Raw genomic sequence first — 23,973 nt, 5'->3', positions numbered from 1 at the left:
TCATTTGATTCCTAATTGTATACCAGCCCAAACGTGCCCCATATGATTCTAATGAAGTCCCTTGTAAAAAAGAACAGATAGAAATACTGGTGTATAGTGAAAGACATACAAACCCCTCATTTATTGGCATTCTGGGAAAGAAATGATGTGTTCTGGGTGGTCAAAATTCTTGGATAAACAAAGGCCCATCCTTCCATAAGCATCATGTAATGCAAATCATTTTGAGATGTAACTAATATTTTTCCGACTTCTTATAAATATTCTACTGAATGTACTTTTGTCTTTCTTGATAACTTAGACATTATGGTGAGTACCAGTTATTGGACTATGCTGTAAATATGCCCTCGGGAACTAGTAAGATGGGTAGGAATGCCTGCCTCTCTATTAAATGGCCATAGACTCCTGTGCTTTGTAAGTTCTGACTTGGCTGTGTTATTTTCTTTGGCCCCGTGTGCTGTCGGTTTCCATGTCTCTGCGTTCCCAGTGGCTCTGGTTCTCCCAGTGGCCCCAGGACTGTTTCCCCTTCCTCGCCATCTATGATTTGCTCAGGATTGGGAATCCAATGGCCAAGCTTGTTAGAGTTTTTCGTCAAAAGTCAATTCTCTATCAAGTGAGGGTAGAGAAGCCTTTGAGCAGCCAACTGCATGGGCTTTGTGATAGCTCTTTAGTTGAGAGACCTTTTCCATCTCTTGTGGAGTTTATGGTAGTCTTCTGGAGTGGTGATCTTGCTGGAAGTGAAGTCTCCTGGGCAAAAGAATCATGCTAAATAGATTGAAACGTTCACATTCCATTAAAGCAGTGTTACTGTTCTTGATTACTTCTCTTAAAGTCAAATGATACTGTGATTCTAGTTTTCTTCTATAGGGGTGGCAAGACTAGGCTTCAAGACTAGATTACTTACAGCAGTGGTGGGCATAACCAGTTCTTGTATTTCCTTGAATTCATTGTCTCCCTTTCGAAGCTCTTGTCTCGCAGTCAGCACTCTCTCTTCCGTCCCCACAGTGCCGCGCACGCACTGTCCGTTGTTACAGTGCTTCTGCCTGCGAGTTTGGTCAGGATCCACACAGGTGCACCATGCTCCCGGAAAGCGCCATGTGCAGAAATCTGTGTTTCTCAACATCAGTGAATGAGTCGTGTGCAGGGTGACTTTCAAATCAATCCCTTTAAATAATGCGCTCCACTTGCATATTTCAAATGGCTTCCCATACTTCACCAAATTTGTAATGAAGTTTTAAGAACACTTGTCTTGTGAAAATGAGATCCATCTATCGAGTATGTGTCACAGTTAAGGTGGAAAATTGGAGTTGTTACTATGAAAGGGAGCAACTGAGCACATCTATTAATTACGGTCTTGTTTACACTTCTACAAAAACCAGGATCATTTGTTAGTTTGAACCGGGACCCCTTTCCTTCCTTAGAGACATCATTGCCTAGCTAAGTGAGAAATTAAACACTTGAATTTCACACGTGTGGGTCATTTGTTCCCATGTTGCACATGTTTCATCAGTCTGATGGAATGGCAGTTATGGTCATGTTGTGGCAGGTTTGACTCACAAATGTTTATCCTTCAAATAGAGCTAGGGACAGAAGCCAACAATGAAATTGTTAAGAGTGGCTTCCTTCTTGGCAAACACTAGGCAAGCTCTGTCTTCAACAATAACAGATACACCTTTTGTTCCATCTGTAGCATTTCACTAATATTTGTCTTTCTTGTGTGTTCTTCCTTATAGGAATCCCAACACCTGACCCCAGGATTCACCTTACAAAGTAGGTGTTTTTAAAAAATTCTACTTAGTCCAAATATTCGTGTCATCTCCTCCCCTACTTTCTTCTCTTTCCTACCTAATATCATGAAAACATGAATTCACGATGGCAAAAAGTCATATTGTGATACATCTGATTGGTTCCTTTACTTTTTCATCTGTGATTTATGACAGGAGGCTATTATATATGTATATGTATATGTATATGTATATGTATATGTATATGTATATACACACACACACACACACACACATATATATATGTGTGTGTGTATATATGTAACAGGAAGGGCTGCATCTTTGAAGACCGATTTCATTCAGAGTGATCATTTGACAGTAGAAAATGTGGGTTGTAATTGTGTGTGCCCTTTCTTTTCAGAGTGGAGTGACCCGACCAGCAGAGCTTCTACGAAGTTAGTATCGCTGGAGTCGTGAGTACTTGGGTTTTCAAAGCAGGCTTCTTCAGGGGCATTTGGCCAGGAAACAGTGCCTCGGTGCTGAGCGAATCTTGTTCTCTCTCCCGCTCCTCGAAAATAGGAACCTTGGCTCATAATAATATGGGGTTCGGTTAGAGAGGAGAATGGGATTTCCCACAATAAGCGAGTAACAGTAAAAATGAATGAGGTCACCATTAGACTCTGTAGTGAGGTAAATACAGGCTGGATTAATAATACCTGGAATATGAAAACAGCTGTGATTCTTGACTAGTTGTTTGAACATTATGTAACTTCCACCACAGACCTCATTATACACGATATTCAGACACCACTGACTGGGATGGAGAAAGGACACGTCTCAGCAGCCATGATGGGACATGAAGTGTTGAGTGGATTGTTATGGCCAGTCAGCCTGAGACCTTGCTGTTTGCAGGTCATCTGGTGACTGTATATTAAAGACAAACAAGGACAGCCAGGAAGAGATGGAATAAGAGATTACATGACATTGGGTTCAAGTTCAGAAGCCAGGGCCCCGCGATTCTCTCGGCACTGTCTTCGTTTGTTATTAATGCTAACTGAAGGAGGGGTACAGAGAAACCAATTTCCTCAGATTAACTACTGTAGATTTTGTAATATCCATTTGTCCAAGAATGTATCAAGGGAGTATTTCTCTCACAACTTCTTCCATTCCTAATAATGGAAAATGAAAGTCGACTTTTCTATGTGAGTAATAGTCACATACTTGAAAATTTTCAAAATGAAATAATTTATGACATTCAAGTGGTCTAATGGCACACTTGAAGTGAATTGCTCACCTTTTGGAGGATCACGAATAATTGCATAGAACAACTGGGAATCACTCCCAAATAGACCATGGCTCTGAGAAAGACAATGGCATTTCCATGTTCCTGGTTCTGCTGAACAGCAAACCCCCCAGAGCCCTGACCCCATCGTCAGTCCTCTTGTTTGGTTTCCTGGCCTGATCTGTGCCTTCACATTCAAAGTTCAATTTCAGCAACCAAGAACTCTCATTTAAAGAGGTGAGAAAAAAATAAGAAAGGGGGGAAATAAAACCATAACCCTGAATTAAGGACCAAATTATGTGGAAACATGGAAATCAAAATCGTCTTTGATAGTATTTATTTCAGCTTTTCCATTCATTGCATCTTGAATTGCCCTTCCCCTTGTGACTCTAGTAAACAATAGATCTTATTCTCGTACTTTGCCCTTCTCCCATTAAAATGTCAATAGAACTCATATACACACCCACACGCATGCACACACTTGAGCGTTTAGGAAATCAACACAGGTTTCCAGACTTGAAAAAATATGAAAGTATTTTTCCCACTGGAAAATGATCCTACTCCTAAAGCAAGAGTATTAGGCTCCTGCTGTGAAATATGCTGATTTCCATATAGACCATAAAATTCAATATTTCAATAGTTTGTAACTAACAGAAATAAACTCGTCAATTGTGATTTATAGTTTGAGGCTGCATTTCCAGAAAATAGCCCTTTATAGCACACTGGTATATTGTGTAATTCAGTAGGACTAAGGTTCTCTATGGGAAGGGTCGATAAAACTAGAAGACACTGAGTCCATTTTATGAATGAGCTGCTCTCTTCTTACCTGCTGGATCTAAAGACCAACCATTGTCCATTAGACTTGAGCTGGAATAAGTTCCCTTCTTTATGGTAGGGTGTGGGCTTAAGACAGGACAGATAGACTTATAATAATCATTTTTATTTTTAGCTTCCAAATTATTATCCGCTTTGCCGTTACTATCACTCTCCCCTATTTTCCTACTGTGTGCTTTTCAAGCCAGCTTCTAGGATTTTCCATGTGACAGTGTAATCCTCCAGGCAGCTAAGAACATTCTGTGTGTAGACAGCCTGCTGGTGGCTCCAGTTTGGTGGGAAACAATCCCAAAGTTGGCCCCTGCTGCAGGAGAGACATGTTCCCAAGGCCGGCAAACGTCCTGGACATGCTCCTGCCGCTTACTGCAGGGAGAGAGATGGGAGCCTTGCAAAGCAGAATTCCTCAATTACTGGGGTACTTTATTAGTTTTCCTCATCTTGGCTTCTCTTCCCCAGTTGATGAAATGCAGATCTTCCATTTGGGCCTGGATTGTTTGTAAGGATTGCACGCACGGGCAGCAGGTTCAAAAACTGATCCAAGTGTGTCCGAATCCAAACTGGGAACCAGCCAGGCTCCCTCTGTGTTCTTGACAGCCATGCTCTCTCTGGGCCTGACCCCAGCAGTCTGACTGGCTTTTGGAGAACCCGGTCTTGCCTCGCTCAGTAGATTTCACTTTTTCTGGGATGTCCATCACGTGGTGGCATCCTCCCGGCTCTGTCTAGAACTCTCACTGCCTGTGAGGCAAGAGCATTAGTCTAGGGGGAGTTCCGAGACCTGAGTTTGCATCTCTCTCCCATGGTAGTTAGAGTACTGGAGGGAAAACACTGACCTAGAATTCAGGGAATACGAGTGTAAATCATGGGGAACTTATTTTTATTTCAAAATATACAGATAGAGCCCCCTAGGGGAAATTAAGCAAATTAATGAGCTATGTGTATACACATAAATGTACACACACAAACACTTGTCAGAATTCAAATGTAAACAGCTATACTCTAAAAAAAATGTTATGCTCTTCAGTAATTAGACTTAACAACATAAATGTGCCTTTACCTTTAACCCTTAATAAGTTCTAGAGGAAAGAAGACCCTCCGCCTCTGTGAGTCTTGGAATAGGCCTCACCCAGGGCTTCTAAATCCAATGGAGTTTCTAGCCTCCTTCCCAAAAGAGGGTGGGGCATGGGCGTCTGAAGGTCAAATTGTATTTTTCAGGGCTCTAGAGTTGTGTATTTGTACAGTAATATCATGTCCTTTCTGCCTCTGAAATATCCATTTATTTCCATTACGAGATTCAGGGATTGAATGTACACACCAGACATTGTGTTACTTTTCTAGTTTCTTAATGAAGCCATTAAGAACTGATGGAGGAGAAAACTGAAACCAAACCCAGAGAACTTGGATTTTCTTTGTCGAGTTGGATTGCTTCATCTAGTTTATAACATCTTGTCAATTCCTTGTCAGTACAGTGGCTTTACAAAAATGCATGACCTTGCTGGTCTTTTATGAGCCGTCCTAAATAAGAACAGATAAGATGCATTGAGTCACCTGAGAAGCATTATCAGACAGCATCCATGTACTCAAGGGTATCCGTGTAGTCAGTCCTTGACGTCAGCTCATTTTGTGAGCACTATTGAGAAGATGGAAGCTCCAAGTATCCAGTGCCTTTGTTATACTTGGTTGTTAGCATCTGGACCCTGTCCAGTTGGAAACCCTCCAGACCCCCTTTTAATCAAGCAGCTCCTATGTTTTAAGCCATGCTCTCTCGAACGCCTGGATGGTTTCCCATAAAAGCCTAATATGAAGGCAGATGTAGCCATAATGCTGTTCTTGCCATAAAAACCAGTTCTTTCACTACGGTATTAGCTACAGGTTTTCAAACATCCTAGCCATGGACCCGGAGACTTGATGAAACGCCTTGCGGAGACAGACTAGTTGTGGCCAATCTCCATTCCCCTGTGGGTGATGGATATGTATGCCACATGGATGGATCCTTGAAGGTAGCGCTATTCAGGAGGAAAAGGAAACATTTTGGCCATGAGGGCACAGAAGGGCCGAGTTACACTGCTCCTTGGCAGGCAAGCCAGAAGGCAGGCCTCTTCCCCACCACCACGCTGCCCTTGCTCATGGGCTCCTTGTGAGTTCAGGGATTTGGAACACCCCATTTGGCATGTTGAATGTGGAAGACTCAGACAGCTGAAGTTAGTAGGAAGGAGGCCCACAGCAAATTATACCCAAACCCGGTAAAATTGCTTTATTTTTTTAAAGATTTTATTTATTTATTTGAGAGACAGAATGAGAGAGAGAGAGAGCACATGAGAGGGGGGAGGGTCAGAGGGAGAAGCAGACTCCCTGCCGAGCAGGGAGCCCGAAGTGGGACTCGATCCAGGGACTCCAGGATCATGACCTGAGCCAAAGGCAGTCGCTTAACCAACTGAGCCACCCAGGCGCCCAAAATTGCTTTAAATAAAGCATGATTTCTAAACTCTATGTGGTAGGAAGCGTTCCTTATCACAGGGACTAGAAAGACTACTAGAATGTTTTCCAGTTTATTATAACCAATAACAAGCATTACATTATTTCTCAGGTGAATTCTCAATTTTTTAACCCCCCCCCAAAAAATAACTCTCACATTCATTACAACTCTGACCATCCCACCTAAAATTTTCTCATTGAAAATGTTTCTTTCGAGAATCTGATTTGAGATTCGAGGACTGCCAGGGCTTCTTGCGGAGCACTAACCCACATCTCTAGCAATTTCATATACTCTTCCATAAGTAGATGTTTGGTCTGCCTTTTCGATACAATTCTGGTAGTGAAGCAACTGTGTCATGCGGCAGGGGGTAGGGGGCTGTGATTTTCTTAATCGGATGAATTCTTAATCAGAATACGTGATTTGGCACTTGGAGTTTGGACATGCTATTGAGGAGTGCTATTACGCACGCCTGGCTCAACTCTCCTGAATGCCCCGGTCATCTTGACGGCTTTCCCTAGTTGTAGCCATTCTGGTTTTCAGGCCGAGACGTCTGCCAACTCTTGCTTTGTGCAGGCCCTGCCTCTCGGAGCTTGCCAACTTTTCCTAAGGACTTAATATTTTTTTGGATGTTCTCCACCACATCAGGGACAGCCACCTGGGAGCAGAGAAAACAAAATTTGGCAGCCTGTTCAAGCTGTGAATTAAAGGTAATTCACAGTTTGAAATGAATCAGCATGAGGTCCTTAAGAAGAGTAATCAGACATCAAGAGGATTTTATTTTGAGGATTGTATATTGGCTAATGTGACAACAAGCAATATTGGCATTTGGAATGTTCACATCAAGAAGCGCTGAAGCTGCTGGTGCTTGACAGGCGCCAAGACTGAAAAGTGAGGCTCCTTCGGCGGGAGGAGTGGGTTTCCACTCTCCTGACAGAAGCTCAAAACAGGGATGTTTTTGCACAGCTAGCCTAAATCTTGAAAGATCAGATCTGACTTTTGTGTTGTTCATGTACCCAAGATTCGTCTGTTTCTGGTGGATCGTGAGAATCTGTAATTAAAGCCAACGTCTCCCTCTCTTTCTCTCAGGGAAAAGTCAAGTGTCTCTTTTTTTCCACCTGATTTGCATCCATATTTATTCATTCATTCAGGCTTCCGTTTCTTTCAGCAAAAATGCATGAAGCCCCTAGTGTGCAAAGCTCTGGGTGAAGCACTGTGGTAAATCCACATGTCCTCCCCTCCAGGAGGTCCCAGTGAAGGTTACACTCACGCTGATAACACCAATACCTCAACTAAGCCGGATCGACTGAGAGCCAACTGTGCTCTGGGCACAAGCCTTATGGGAGTCACCTCATTATATTCCACAGGGGCAGAACCCAAAACTTGGAGATATTGAGTGAGTTGCCCAGAGAGCTAGGGTAACGAAGCCAGAACAAGACAGACTTCAGAGCACATGCCCTTAACCTACACTAAAGGCATCCCATGGACACTTTCGAGATGGCCCTACTGATTTCCAGTCAGTTGTGATCTTGCCCAGGCATTAGGCCAAAGTGGACTGACCACCACTGCAGGCCAGAATGGTCACTGTCAGTTTGGGTTAGATCAGGGAAATTATTAGATCTTAAAAGTGTCATTGCGAGGTCTTGCATATGCTGCGTGTGTAGACATGGGCGCTGTGTAGACAAGCACCGGTCTGTCCTCAGCTCGGGCCAACGGCCCAATTGTGTCATTGTGCTTGTAGGATGCTTCCTTCGGCGAGGCAGAAGGATCTGTGCCTCTGAAGGACTTACACCACTGTGTCAAATCCCTGGGAGGCCAATTTCTGTGACCTGTGGTAGGAAGAGTATCTCTCTCTCCAGAAGGCTCCATTTTGCCATATTAAAGCAAACAGAAGACAGCTGATACTTAGGTGTGTTTTTATGAGAGGCTCAGCCATCACCTTTCATGCTTACCAACTTGGTTGATAATTGAAACATTTCTATATGTCCTCCTGGTGGAATAATGTTAAAAACTATACCCAGTGTGATCAACCAATGGCTTACTCCCCAAGTTCTCCTTGATGTTTTGAACAGTAACTGGGAGTGAAGGAAATAATGCTGGTGGAAGGCACTGAAGTTAATAAGCAAGGGACCAAAGTGAAAATAATCCCAGTTGTACAATTGAGTATAATGTGATCACACACACACACACACACACACACACACATGCCCATGTACCACACACTCTGTATTATAGAGTATCAGGTGCCTCTGATGCTGTCCAGTCTAATGAGATACACGCACACATATGCATCCTCTTTTTTCTGTTACTGGATTGTAAATCGCTACAACCAGGACTACTTTCCTATGCACCGTGATTATTTTTTTTAAGAATTTTTTTTAAAGATTTATTTATTTATTTGAGAGGAGAGAGCATGACCGCAAGTGGGGGGCAGGACAGAGGGAGAGAGAGAGAGAGAGAGAGAGTCCCCAAGCGGACTCCCCCCTGAGTGGGGAGCCCAATGTGGGGCTCGATCCCACGACCCTGAGATCATGACCTGAGCTGAGATCGAGAGTCAGGCGCTCAACCAACTGTGCCACCCAAGGGCCCCTGTGTTTCATTATCGTAAAGACTCTCGCAAAATGCATTAGCCTCACGTGGGTATCACAGCAATCCTGTTAGACGGCCACAGGTGAAAGGAAACCAGGTTGGGCTTGGGGAAAAATACTTGCCCGACGTCCCCCAGCTAGGGTTGAGGGAGCTGGGACTGGAAGCCAGAGTTCTGCATGCCCATTAGAACATGCTGCCTTGTTCCCAGATTCCCCAGATGGCTGCAGGGCTGGAGCACGTCAACCAGAGTGCCGACCAGTCTTCCAGGTGAAGAAACGATAGCAGCAGAAACAAGCCCCTGGATCAGTCCCAGGAATTAAAAACAAACAGACCAACCCAGCTGAGGCTGGAGTAGCTGAGAAGGAGTATCTGCCCTGCTTCCAAACTATTCATTCTTCTCTTCCATCCTATCAAGCATTTCACAAACGGCCAGATCATCTACCAGTGTTATGTTTAAATGGTCTGCTCTTGACACCTTCCCAGAGCTGCTAAAAGCCCTTCCATTTTACTGACGAGTGGGGAACAGTGTTGGTAGAATACTGCAGATGCTTGCACAATTCCAGCTGTAAAATCAGTTGAAAAATCTGACAAATGCCTTTCTTTGTGGTCGTTCCATCCACGTCCATAATGAGGACCCAAACAGGAGAAGGTCTCAAAGCTATTCTATTGACATCTCCAAATATGCTGCCAAGATGGGGACCCGGAGGGACAGAGGGACGGTTTGCCTTGTAAATCCAAATGAACACAGTGTCTTTTCTTTGCTACCTCCCTGGGATCTTGGCACCCAGTATCCGCCAGGGCAGCCCTTAATACACCGCCTGGTCCTTAGCTCAGGGGAAAGGGGATCTAGGAAGGGGTGGGGGGGTGGAAGGTAATGGTTTGCCCAGAAGCCAGCCTATAGTTCTGCCACCTCGGTTGCCCAGTTTCGGGACTAACCCCATTTCTGCATAGGTTGCCCACTTCTTAAAATTCCAGACTGGTATCTTGATATTGTAGTAACATGAAGTTATGTCTAGATTTTCAAGAGAAAAATCCCCCAAAAGTCCCTTATACTCATAACATCTAGAAATTGTCTAGGATATGTGGAAGTTGAAAATGTTATTCTAGGTGTCTCCAAAATCAGTTTTGTGTATCCTGTAGTACAGCGAGAAAGGAAGCATAGAAACTTGCATGTGAACTTGGGTCGTTCCAGCCACCACTTGCGGCCACCTTCTGTACGCCCTCGCCACCACTCCCAGGCTTGTCCTCTCCAGGTTCTCACCCCAAACAGCCACGTCCGCTGCTAGTGCCAGTGCTGGGGACCCAGCCTGCCCGGTGTCCTTTGCCCTGTGCCCCTTCTCTGCTTCAGCCACCCCACCACCCTTCATCCTACAGCGCTTTGTAAGAGTAAACCAACCTTGCAGAGAAGGAGATTTCCTCTTAGCAGTTGGATGACGTGCTCCGGGTCACAGACCTAGTTAGTGACAGAGCTGGAATTTCACTCTAGGATTCTTGGATTACAAAACTCAGACTTTTAGCTCTTATACCATACCTGCCACGCTAGTATCACATTTCAGTTGAGCAATCACTAATCGTCAAGGACAAAGGCAAATAACACTGCTAATAATAATAATAATGATTTCTAGTCCCATGATGCTTTCCATTTCTACACCTACTGTTACATTTGGTCTCTCCCCAGTCCTGGGAGCCAGGAGGTGGGGCAGCTGAGATCCCAGCTCTCTCACTCCTTGCCATGTGACTTCATGACATCACTTGGTGCTTCTCCAAGCCTTTGCTGCATCATGTATAAAATGGAGACTCGATATTCCTCGGATTTCTTAGCGAATTGTGCTTCTGTCAGATGAGCTCATGAATGGAATTGCAGGCAGATATTTGCATTACTTCTCTCCCCATGGTAGGAATCAGGCAAGTCACGCTCGGGGGGCTTGAGTGAGGTGCCCAGGCTTACACGAATCATAGTGTAGTGTTGCCAGGCTCAGTCCCAAGCTTCTTGAGCCCTAGTTGAGTGCTCTTTTTGCTAGTATCTGCCATTGTTTCTCAAAAGTGTTGCATCGATGTGGTTTGGAATCAAGGGATCGACGCCCAGTGCTGACAGAGAGCCTATGACTTAAAATCAATCACTGTGTGTGTCACTCCTCTCCTAATTAGATTAGCCATGCCCAGCACATTTCTGGACGTTTCACCACATTGATGACAGTGAGTGCGTTTTCCCACCTCCTCACACCCAAGGTATCATTTATTCAGTTTAGTGATAGTTTGAGCATTTGTGGAAAAATTTGAAAACGTTCCCCCCAATCGCACACATGTTATAACCTCACTGTCTTAGAGCATGCAATCTGGGGTTAGGTCCCCCCTTTATCTTCATGCTTTTTTCGGGGTGCTCTCTTACTTCGAGATCAGAGAGGACCTGAAGCCTGTGATCTGTCTTGACCTTTACTACTGGATTGAAATTCCAGGTTGCTATTGTGGTAACCATACCTTGAAAATTAGATCTTGACGGTCACTACAAAACATTGTCAGTGACATCCTCTTAATTGAAATAATCTGCCTTGCCTTCTGCTAGAAAGAGTTTGGGGGGTAGCGCAGAAAGATTATATCTTGACGGATTTTTTTAACATAAAAGTGGCTGTGCTTTGAAGCAAAGCTGTTTTCTGCATGAAATTTAAATCAACTTCAGCTCGATTTATACTATTCAGAGAGAACTGTGATATTCGGGGTGGCAGGAAGCCAAGATGCACAGTAAAGATGTAGAGACACTGAAAAAAGCTACTTCTGGGGGTCCATCTCGGACAAACCTCCATGGCCCTAGGGTTCCAAATGGCAGCCACTTGCAAACCACAGATTGTGGTGCCCGGGGCTCGGCGCCATAGGGAGATGCACAACAGCCCCACAACAGACTTTCAGATCAAGAGGGCAAGCAGTCCCTGATTTGCCCCGTGGCACAAAGAGCTTGAAACATATCGATGCTCCCAAGCCAGGGAAACGAAACAAGCAATCCAGGGTATCTCGCTTGTGAAGAAGATGAGGCATTGAAGTGTTTGAAATTTCACGGATTCTCTGGATGTCCTTCCCTTTCGAATTTCCCCCAAGACAAGCACATCGTGGTGTGTCTGGCTTTATAATTAGTTGGGGGCTCTGTCTGTGGTTCCATAACAGGATTTTTTTTATTCAGCTGGGCTTTTAAAACTTCTTTTTTGACATTCTCATAACAGGATTTCAATGTGTGTTTCCTACACAACACATAGAAAATCTCTCTCGCGAACTCTCTGAAAGGAGCAATTTCAGACAGAGGTGATGCTCTCACTCTGAGAAAATTGGCATACTCATTCCCACACAGCAGATATCAAACATTTAACCTGCTGGACAGTATCAGGTAGTTGGGAGTGAGGGATGTGGAGCAACAGAAGACCGAGGGGTAGCTCAGTCTGAAGGTCCTTGGGGGGATGGGGACACTTGAGGGCCTCTTCATTCTGGCTTGGTCAGTCTGTGTGCCGAGGAGACTGGGATAGGGCTGAGTGGATCATGGTATTCCTCCAAACCCAAGGAATATCCAGGAAAGCCTAACCAGTAGTCCCTTCCACTCGTGAGGACTGTCAAGCCCCCAGGTAGCACCTTTAATGGAATAGGTCCACAAGTCTGCGAGCTGTTTAAGGGGTGCTATGGATTTGCCCGCATGTTCTCGCAGCTGATACGAGACCCACTACCCAGGAGGTAGCCAGCAGATGTCATCGAGTGACTGGCAGATAAAGGAGTCAGAAAGCAAGAATGATCCAGAAGGTGTCAGTTCTTTTAAATTAATATTAACATTTTGACATATTTTATTCTTCTATTCCTCAATCCACATTGAAGAGGTAGTATCATAAGAAGAAATATGAAGACACATGTGGGTGTGTCTGAATAGAGTGGAAAGCAATATAGTGTAGAGATCGAAGTGGAAAGGCCCTGGAGGCAGATTGCCTGGGTTCAAATCCCAGCTCCACCATCTTTAGTCATGTGATCTTGGGCAAGTCACTCAACCTCTCTGTTACTCAGTTGTCCTCATCTGTAAAAGGGGGATGGTAATGGCACCTACATCATAGGATTAAGTGATTGAAGTGCTTATCGTGGTGCTTGGTACATAGAAAGTTCCCGGTAGACATTAATTACGGTTATTAATTATGCTCATGATTAGTACTGTCATTATTCCTGAGTGCTCCGAGCCACGGTCATTTGCAACGTGTTCTAGTCTTTGGCTCCTCAGGGAGCCTTTCACTCAATTCCCTGAGCTGTCCCAGAGGTCCCCAGTTGGAGCAAGACCTCTCCAGAGCTAGCAAACCCAGACTATTTTGAACATTTCCTCTGTTGACCCACCTACCCCAGCCACGGAGGATAAGAGCGGCCAAAGGCTAAAATGTCTGGAATGCATACACTTTGGGTACTAGGCACATTCTTCTCCCTCTTGGAGCTCGTCACAGCATCTTATCACAGCCACAGTGGTACTTTTAATTCTGTGCTAGTTTTTTAAAAATAAAAGGGACTCCTTAAGTGCCAGGCACTACACTGAGTGTTTATATCCACTAGCTAATTGAATAGTCACACCCCAATGAGATGTAGGCTCTGCTATTATCCACATTTTACACAGGAGGAACTGAGATTCATGAATTGAAGCGAAGTTCTCACAGCCAACGACGGTGGGTCTATGTCTTGAACCTATGTCTGGCTGACTCCAAGAAGAGACCCCCTGAACCGTGGCCTTCCTACCTACCCATGGAATCACCAATCCCAGAGTCCACCTGAACTCGGTTGTTTGGGGCTATGGCAGTACCTACCTCCTCAGACATAACCGAGAGAACAGCAGAGGACCAGAACTTGACCAAAGACATTCTCTGCTCCTGATGCCCAGGATCGCCTCTCGCCTTTTATAAAATCGCCACTGGAGTAATTTCCTGAGTCATAATTGTGGGTTGCTTGGTTCACATATATACGAATAACTGCTTCTGAAATATTATAACAAGCACACTGGCAGCTGAATAATCAGATAGAACAGAATCCTTTTTTGAATTCCCCCCTTTCTTGCATGCATGAGGGGATTCGTCTGAATCAGAAAACACAGGAATAAAATTTCATGGGCTAGCCCCCGCCATTCTGTGAAATAAAAACTCTATTCCCTTGCCTGGACAAATCATTCCTGATTGCTGCATCTCTGCTTCTGTTTCCTTGGTCTAAAAAGACATTTCAGAGACTCGGCCTTTAATTATGATCAGGCTTGACTATGAATCTCTTGAGAAATAAGCTTGTTTTTGCTGGGAGGGAAGGTAAAATAACATTTAAATAGGTTTTAAAAATAAGAAAGAAATCTCAGAAGACGCACTATTATATCAAAATATATAAGCACGTAGTTGTAACAGTGACTTAGTAAACACATTGCTGAGTGAACTATGAAAAATAATCCACCGAGGTGCTATTTCCCTTACTCCTAAGTACTGAGTTAAGAGAGCATTGCCATAAAGTAGATATGCGCTGTTTAAAAATATTTGTGTGTGGGTTTTTTTGAATATCTTTTTCAGACCCAGTAGACTAATCTTTTTTCTTGCCTTGCTAGGAAAAGTACACTGTAAGGAATTTAGTTAAGTGGTATATTAAGTGAAGGTCTAAAACATTTTTTTGGAAGATAGCATTTCCGAGCAAAGAAACATCTTGAGCAGTTTGGTTCCAAATATGACATAAATCAACTATTAAATAGAATCAAAAGTGGTCCAGTGAAACCTTTGCAATCTGTTGCATAATTTAGAATCGGACACCCATTATATTTGCTGCTGGCAGCTTTATTAGCTGAAGAGCTTGAAACTGAGTAAAATAAATATATCAGTACAAGTAAATGAATTTCCATGTTCTGGGAAAGTGATCTTTCTCTGGACAGCATGAATTCTGCTGGTCAGACGACTACCTCTGTGGAAGAGCAACCCTCTCAAAGACCATTCTTGGCATAAAGTTTTGTTTTAAACTTTTAGAAGCTCTGTCCCCAAGTTATAGAATAATAGGAGGTGTTCCTGAGCATACGTTCTGGTATTGCTCTTGCTAAAATGCCTAGATCTAAACTGTAAAGTAAGTTGACTTTTAAAATCATGCCACAATTCGGGTTTGCTGTCTTTTAATTCCATGTAAAAACAAAATTTGATGAGACATGATGAGACAGTTCATTATGCACATCAGAGCATGTCAAGCCTTTTCCAGTGTAAAGACATTACACAATCTCCCACGTTTGAAGCCGTGGCATAAAACTCTTTTCTTAGTTGAATTCCAATAAAGGTTTCAAAGAAATGTTTCTCATAAATAGCAATTCAACAGTTCCTCCTTTTCAAAAGAAGGCAAAGGACAAAGCAGACAAATCATGACAGTCTCTCATAATGAAAACACTGAGAGAATGCACATCCACGAGCCCACTCTAGTACTGCGTTGTTTGGCTGCATGATGGTTATCACTGAATGATTGTAACTCACAATCTTACGTGGGAGAGAAAAAAGAAAGACATATAGAGATGTTTTCCCACTTGAAGCAGCCTGTCACCAAAATTCTAGCATATATTTCCAAACAGATAAAAAGGTAATTTTTCACCCTTAAAAAGAATCCCTCACTTTGAAAATGATTCACTGCAGGTTTCCTCTAAATAGTAAGCTCATCTCATGCATTTACACTATGGTTTGATTTTCAAAACATCAATTTACATGCACTTTCCAGAAACAAATCTATTGTGCAAAGTAGTGCTTACTTGTATAGCATCAAAAGGTAAAAATATTTTAAAAAATTGGGGTCCACGGTTTATAGCATGTGCTCATCATTAATATTAATGATTTAGAGTCCAGCAGCTTTTGCTAACCCAAGTAGAGATGGAGATGCTGCAGGCTGCCTCAGAGGTAGTTCCGTAATGCTCATTCGTAATTAGCGAAATGCCGTATTTCAGCAGCAGCCAATCAGCCGCGGCCTTGTTCTTGTTCTCGTGGGAACCTAATCCTGGAGCCCCTTCTTCCCCCTTCAGTTTGCCTGGCCCGCAGACACATTCCATGAGCCGAACATCTAACGATAAATTAGTGAGAAAATTAGGGCGGTTTTCATGACTAGCGTCTGGGATGGAACGCAATCCTTGGTGTGCAGAATACTCACAGCCACTGCGAAGCGAACAGATCGGCAACCGGAGATGGGGCATAGCGTCTCTTGGAACGTGAATTCTCTAAAGCACCCTGGCAGCCCATGTGGAAAGTTTCCCTGGTATCGTCATTTCGAACAGAGCAGGATGCCATTGGAGAGGGAGGCAGGGCTGAGCTGTGCAGCATCATATGACATCTGTGCCCCAGGGAACTGCGAGCACGTCTCGGCTATGGAAGACACGCCTCCCCACGTGCCTCGGGATGTGTTCCTCCAGGTGCTGGATGGTTTGGCTCTTTAAAATGTATTCAGTCTTTGTTGGAGAGAGGATCAAACCACGCAGGGACATTTATAGCAATATAGAGATAGGCGCTATATGGATTCTCTCTTCTCCTAAGATGCTTTCTTTGGGAAACTCGTCTTGCTCTGCATGAAAATAAACAACCCCAGGGGCGCCTGGGTGGCTCAGTCGGTTAAGCATCTGCCTTCCGCTCAGGTCATGATCCCAGGGTGCTGGAATCAAGCCCCGCATCAGGCTCCCTGCTCAGCAGGGGAGTCTGCTTCTCCCTCTCCCTACCCCCCAACCCCGCTCAGGCTCTCTCTCTCTCCCTCTCCAATAAATAAATAAAACCTCTAAAAAAAAATAAAAAAAGAAAGTAAACAGCCCCAGAAATAAATGCAAGCATTTTTGAAACCCTCCTTCAACAACTTGGCCAAACAGAGTTTTGAACTTCCATATGGAATTTAGCTTGAGCAGTGTTGCCACAAGTTTTTCAAAACTGATTATACAGGGTTAATCCTGGGCCTTTTATTTGTGGAGCACTGGTTTCAGACTTTTTTTTTTTCTCTTTTTTCTAAGAATTCATTTATTTATTAGAGAGAGAGAGATGGGAGGGGCAGAGGGAGAAGGAGAATCTCAAGCAGACACGGGGCTCAATCTCAGGACCCTGAGATCACGACCTGAGCAGAAACCAAGAGTCAGATGCTCAACCGACTGAGCTCCCGAGGCGCCCCTTCAGACTGTTTTTTTCAAATGTAATTGTCTCAGATAATTTCCAAGAACGCATTGAGCTTCTCAACTGTAAAAGAAAAGGTCCATTTCTGCACTCGGTTGTGAGCACCGGGAAGGTTGGCCAGAGAGTCATGAATTGTGGCACAGGTGGTTATTTCAAGGGTTTTAGCATATTGACCCTCATCTTCTAATTGAAAATTGGGCTTTTACTGGGCTCTTTACAATAATTCCTTATTAGTGTCAAATTTGGAAGCTTTGGCTGTATGGCCTTAAACTTACACCAGACAAATGATGTGGACATTTGAGGCAAATCAATTCAGCGGGAAAGAAAGTAACCTCGCTTTCTGTCCATGATGGGGGCGTGTAAGGCAAAATTATTTTGGGTATGAAATATCTAGATTCACTTTCCCTCAGTTGTTTACCGTCAACGATCACCACGGAATAGTATTTGTCCAGAATAGTTATTCAGGACAAAAAAAAAAAAAAAAAAAAAAAAGCTTTTATGATCCAATATATTTGGGAACCAGTGGGTTAAAAAAACCCAAAAAACTAAGAAGTCTTTTCATTATAGAAATCCTTTGAGCCTTTAATATGCTAATGTTCACTGCATTTCTACAGGAGGGGTGTAGAATATGAAGTGTTTCCCAAACTAGCTGGGCCATAGAATTTTTCCCCCAGACTACCTACCAACATCCATGCAGATGTAGCCTCCACCTCAGTAGCCACCCAGAGTGGAGATGCTCCATATTTGTTTCCCTTGCCACTCCCACTCGCTCCTCCTCTAGTTGCCCCCCGAGATCAGAAAGTATGCGTTAAATCCAGTGTCCCTTTTAAGCAGCTTGGTGGAATTACAGTTTGTATTCAGAAATCGTGGAGACTTCATTTTTGTATTGATAGCCTGGAAGGTGTTCTGAAATCCCACCAACTTTTCCTCTGAAGGTTTCCTTTGTTGAGGTGCCTTTTGTCTGGTTTTCGTTCCCCCCCCCCCACCCAGACCACCTGCAATTGTAAGTTGTCTCCTGAGTGGTTGACTCCGGTCCTCCCATCGTCTTCCCTCCCTGTGGGGAGAAAAGCTGGCTGAATAGAGAAAGAATCGCTGCACACTCACTGAACATTCCTGGCAGATAATTTGCTGCCATGTTTTATAAAACCAGGGACTGGATGTGCTTAAGAGCTTTTTATTAGATATTGCCGAGAGAGATAATAGTCCTATTATCCTGGTGACTTTTGAGACCATTCTGAATGCTGGTATTATTGAAAATGCAGTAATGAAGTCAACTCACAAATCTAAAGCATGTAGATTGTCCACTTCAAACTGTGTCTTCCCCAGCTGGCAGCTCTGGGCTGCCTCCCTGCACACACACACCCTTTTGTGGGAATGTGTTTCTGGAATGCAGCCTTGCATAATGTTAGATTGAGAAAAAAAAATACAATTAAGAAGATTTTTTATTTTTTTCATTTTGGGAGGGAGGTTGCATCACACACAATCCAGAGTCTAAAGGGAAGAATTTCCCATTTGGCACTGATGTTCCGTGCACTCCTTGGCTTTACCAGCACCAGTAATCCAGAGCTGATGTATTCCCTCCTAAACAGCCAAATCGTATTTTCAACACGGCCAAGAATGTGTCCTTTACTTAAGCACTTTCTTTATAACAGATCTCCTATGGCGAGGAGCAGTTACTATGCAGTGAAGCTGGTATAAGCCCTACATTGGGATTTCTGGTCTTCTGATCTACATGCTTGAAATGAAGATGTTTCCGTGTACACAGGCCGCCATTTAATTATCATTTTGAATTACTTTATTGACTGAAACATCCATTTTGTACGCATTTTACAACAATGACTATAACATACAAGCCATGTATAATTTTCATTATGTCTTATCTCATTCTCATTATCCGAGGCGTGATAGTAGATAATTAGTTGATTGGGCATGAAAGCACCCAAAATATTGATGGGCAGCAGAGATGAGTCTTCACCAATTACACGTTATTTGTATTTATTCCTGATGTACACTCATTATTAGTAACATGCGTCTTGTAAAATTGGCAGAAAGCGAGATGGCTTGGTGATGGTATTTGGAATATATTACAACAGCTACCTTATACCATGGAGGAACTCAAATCTTGACATTTTTTATTTCTGGGATTAACTTTTTGGCTTTAGATTTTCTCACGCATTATTATCACTACTTTATTTTATGCCTGCGTGTCAGGAGCCCATTTTTACAAACACCATGTTTCTCAGCAAATTGGTAGGGTTAAATTAGGATATGTGGCAGTAGAATGATCCACCCAAAAAAATAACGATGACAATACAGAATGCTGAGGGGCTGGTCCGAAGGCGCGGGGCAGGACGGCTGACGGTCACGCACCGTGATCTCTGTGCAGCAAGCTCTTCTTTTGCATTATCCTGGTTCCCTGTACCAGGAGGTGGCCATCCAACCACATGTAGTGCTTACAACATCTGCTTGATCGATTGCCTTATTCACTGAAGTCTGGGAATCTCAGATTGAAACATCATCCAGGCGGTAGCAAGTTACTTTTCCGAGGGCATTTTTGATTTATTTATTTATTTTTAAAGATTTTATTTATTTATTTGAGAGAGAGAGAATGAGAGATAGAGAGCACGAGAGGGAAGAGGGTCAGAGGGAGAAGCAGACTCCCTGCTGAGCAGGGAGTCCGATGCGGGACTCGATCCTGGGACTCCAGGATCATGACCTGAGCCGAAGGCAGTCGCTTAACCAACTGAGCCACCCAGGCGCCCCCGAGGGCATTTTTTAAAGGCACCCCAATAGAGTTCCCATCTAGATTCATGAGTGCTCTTTGAGGAAATACCAGGAGTCGATACAGAAGCCCAGCTTATCTGGTCATGTCGCAAAGCCATCCTATGGAGGGGATGCTTCTGACTGTGAGCCGAGGCTTCTCTTGCTGTCCTTGTATTTTTATTTGTCCACAGGGAGAACAGGGCTAGGCTGGGAATGATGCTGGAAATCTAGGCGGCAGTGTGAGAAGGCATGTATATTTTCATCTACAAAGAGTAGTAGAAATAAGATTCTTAGCAGTCAGAAGACTCTTATGTTTGCCATCAGATAAAGTTCTGCCAGCAAATCAGCCACAGGTGGACCTGGTCTTGGGGTGGAAGGCTCCTTATTTTGCATTTCTTTCACTGCAGCTGGGTCCTAATGAAAGCCAAGAGAGAGACAAGTTGAAAAGAATAAAACAAGGGCTCACTGTGTGTCCTTTGTTAAGGTCCACTGCTCTCTGAGTACATCTTCATCATTCGGTGCATTGCCCAATGAGAGATCTTTAACTCAAAGAGAAGCAGGCAGAGTACTGATTGGATCGGACTCTGCCAGTTGGCCCACCTCGAAAGTGAAGAGTGGATTGGCTTCAGATGGGTAACCGATGCAGTTTTTCAAAAGGATGGCCAACTTCCACTGGTTGGGGATCCAACTCAGTGACTTCAAATCAGCCAGAAAGGGTGGAAAGGCTTCTCTGCGTCTGAAACTGCTGATTTAGCAGTTGAGAACTGGGAGTCTCGTTGATGACGTGGTTAATACAGACAACGGGCATTGCCTCTGGGGCGGGGAGCCTTGCAATTTGAAGGGAAGCCCAGTGCTTTGACTTCCCCCCACATTCCACAAAAACAATAGTCTGAATGTATTTCTTTTTCACGAACATGTGTTCCCAGTGTCCTAGAAACAGGTATAGATTCATGCAGATTAATTTGGCATAGTACAGCAAATTGCTGCTGTGAGATATATTTTAGAATTACTTCTTAGCTCAGGCTAATGGCTAGAATCAAATAAAACATAAAAATAGGTTTACATAGATTGTTTTATAAATCAGATAAAGCTTTGTTACCTACCATTGGAACTGGACGCGTTTTTGCAGACAATGTTAAGGGTTGTTCATGTAATACTTTCATTATTTCCAGCAAGAGTGAAACAAAATAGAAACAAGTCCATTGAATTTAGCCACCATTAACTACCATTAACTGCAATTTTTCCTGACAAGCTCGCTCTCATCCCGTTGATGAGTGAAACATTGGGGAAAGTCACCTGAAAAATTGCATAAATGCTAATGAAATATGCCCTTGTATTTTAAGGATGCCCAGTTCAGACATTTAAAATAGAGCAATTTATAATGTGTTAGCAGCCAGAACTCCATCCTGTTTTAAATAAATTTATTTTTCTGCTTCTTGTGAGACTCTAACTCACTGTGGGAAGGCTCATGACATTTCACTACACTAGGCGGGTCACAAATGGAATAACACAAAGTAACGTTATTAGGGAACTGAAGACAATGATATGGCAATAATGCGTTTTACAGTAAAATTTGATAGTTCTCTAAACATCACTGTGTTTGTTTACTCTGAAGTGAAAGGACAAAGGCTTCCTAATGGAATCCGGAGAAACACCCGAATTAAAGGAATCTTTGCCAGATGAAACGAACAGCTTTCCCACTCTGCAGTGAATTCAGAAAATACAGCACACACTTTGCAGTCGGAAGAAATACCCTAGGTGCTGTGGGTGATAACACGTCATTATAAAGCTGCCCCCGGAATGCATGCAAGTCTTCTCGTGGCCGCACGGAATAAAACAAGCTGCAAGTCGCATGGGTCTCGTCCTGTCCCAAACATTGATGGAAAGGGCACTTTATAAAAGGAGAAAGAAACAGCGGGGCACCTTCATTTGCATCACCAAACGCTAAAGATGGAGGCGCTTTTATGGACACACTGTGTACACAGAATAGGTTCAATTAAAAAGAAGCTATTTTACACTGGCCTTTACCCCACCAGGATTTTTTAAAAAAGAAGAAGAAGCCAAAACAAAGACCATTTATCTAGGTAACAATACATTACTTAAAAGAAAAAAAAAAAAATGAGCCCGAGTACAGAATATAGGGTAAGCAAGAAGCATGGGTCTCCCATGGCTTTTCTCTTTGCCACTTCTCTTCTCAACCAGTATGCATCTTAGACTTCATGAGGACATATGTTTATCAAAATAAGGTAAATGTGAATGACAACTAGGGAATGCAGGAACTCAGTAGCTGAGCCTACTAAGAACAGGGCTCAGAACTTGTCACGAGTTTACAATCAAGCTGCATTAGCAGGGACCAAAAATGAATTGCTCTCTGATATTTCTGGCCTTGATAAAATGAGTTGGGGGTTTGAGTTCAATGCCTATGGACAGATGTTCCACAGACAAAAAACGAGGCTCTTAATTGGCACTAATTAGCACCCTTGTTGGCAGGGAGGGATTGACAAGGTTATTTCTATGGTACCCTCCCCCCCCCCCGCCGATTCCCAGAGCAGTTCTTTCCAGGACAAGGGGAGGGCAATGTAGGTAAACTTCTGCTCTTAGCCTTCAAGGATTACTGGTGCCCCCAAACAAAGAGAGGCTTCACATTTCTAAGCTGTCAACTTAGTGAGATTCTTTGCCTAGGATATACATTGGCTTTTATTTTTAATTAAATAAAGTGTAATTAGTAGGAAATGATCAATACAGTAGAGTGACAGGCACTGTTTTGTTGGTCTGTTTGTCCCTGTTTAAAGAAGCAGGAGCGAAAAGGAAAAAAAAAAACCACACACACAAAACAGAAGAAGGTGTCTTAATGATGAGAAAAAACAATCTCGGCACATTCTAGATGCTCACATTCATATAGAACATAGGCTCTGTTTTGTACCAGCGCAGATCCCTGCAACAGGCTGTGCGTACATCTTGTCACTGCTCTGCTTCTCATCCCTCCCATCTGTAAAATGGGAAGAGCCAGCAGCCTTGTGAAAGGGCGCAAGTGTTGCCAGAATGAGGGAGGGCGGACAGCATGCGTATGATGAAGGAGCCGGTGGCTGCATTCTAATAAATCTCAAGCAAAGCTATGTGGAAATAGGCTTTAAGTTTCTGCAAATGCTCCTCATTGCTATAATTGCAAGCTTGGGAATTATGCAAAAGTAGTTATTTTTGCATTTATTCAATTTAGTGCTAATAAGGAACTCAAAGAATGGATTAAAGCCATTTTTAGTAACACGACAGATTCTCTCATGCTGTAGCATGATGGTGTACATTTCTGAAGAGCTAGAGAGGGTAGTCAATCTAGATTAAGCCCTTATTTTCTCCCAGGGAGACTAAGGGATTAGATCTCCCCAACGGAACAGACCTGAGAATTCCCATGGACAAGACCCACAGGTGTGCAAAATCCTATGTGGGGTGGGGGCAGTCGGATATCAGGTTCCTTAGAAGCAGAGCCTGACCTCAGCATATCCTGAGAATGCACTTGAAGGAAGAGAAACCTTCTAAGGAAATGAAGAGAGCGGGACAGGACAGGGGAAGACAGCCAAGCAAGGTGAAGGTCTCGATTGGAGCCTGCCTTTAGGCTGATCCCACAGGGAGTTCTCTTGTCCCTTCTCGGTCGGTCAGTCGGAGAGGGGCTTCCTATCCGAGAACAGGCGGGTTTGTTTCTGCCACGGGCAGTCCTCTGGAGGGCTCTGGGGGAGGACCCACAGCAGCTGGAGGACCGGTATGCCAGCCTGGTGACAGGGATGCAGAAGGCCCTCCCAGGCCGGGCCCCAGGCTGGCAGAGCCAGGGAGCTTGCTACCAAAGCAGGGCCTTTCGGTTCCTGAGCAGCTTTCGGAAGAACAAGATGTTACTGAGCAGAATGAAGTCTGTCCCTAGATATCCTTCAGTGGTCAGTGCCAGCACGCAGAGAGAGGAGCTAAACGGCATTTTCTTCAGCGTGAATGGTCTCATTTCAAGTACCAAGAGACAACACGCGTGCTCATTTGGGTTCGTATTTGTTTACATGCTATAGAAACACAGGAATTGTTAATCTTGCAAACGAGCTCTTCTCTTTCATACCTGTCTGTCCTTCCACGGGCTTCCTGTGCTTTCTGCGGCACTGCCACTGAGTCCTTGCCTTAGAGTCCTCTCCCAGGATTGCC

The 23,973-nt window shown here is 43.7% G+C and overlaps 1 protein-coding gene across 3 annotated transcripts in view; it reads left to right on the top strand.

Moving 5' to 3' along the window:
* AFF2 (ALF transcription elongation factor 2) overlaps nt 1-23,973 on the top strand; it is a 450,433-nt gene that overhangs the window by 302,216 nt on the left and 124,244 nt on the right. For all 3 annotated transcript variants that reach the window (XM_073888506.1, XM_073888504.1, XM_073888505.1), the window contains 2 exons: nt 1,731-1,767; nt 2,143-2,176. In XM_073888506.1, the coding sequence (XP_073744607.1) occupies nt 1,731-1,767; nt 2,143-2,176 (71 nt within the window). The remainder of the gene's footprint in view (nt 1-1,730; nt 1,768-2,142; nt 2,177-23,973) is intronic.

Source organism: Callorhinus ursinus, unplaced genomic scaffold (genome assembly GCF_003265705.2).
Source record: "Callorhinus ursinus isolate GAN/ISIS: 27379988/994484 unplaced genomic scaffold, GSC_fseal_2.0 scaffold91, whole genome shotgun sequence".
NCBI lineage: Eukaryota > Metazoa > Chordata > Mammalia > Carnivora > Otariidae > Callorhinus > Callorhinus ursinus.
Note: the sequence above shows the minus strand (reverse complement) of the source record. Positions and strands in the feature narration are given on the sequence as shown.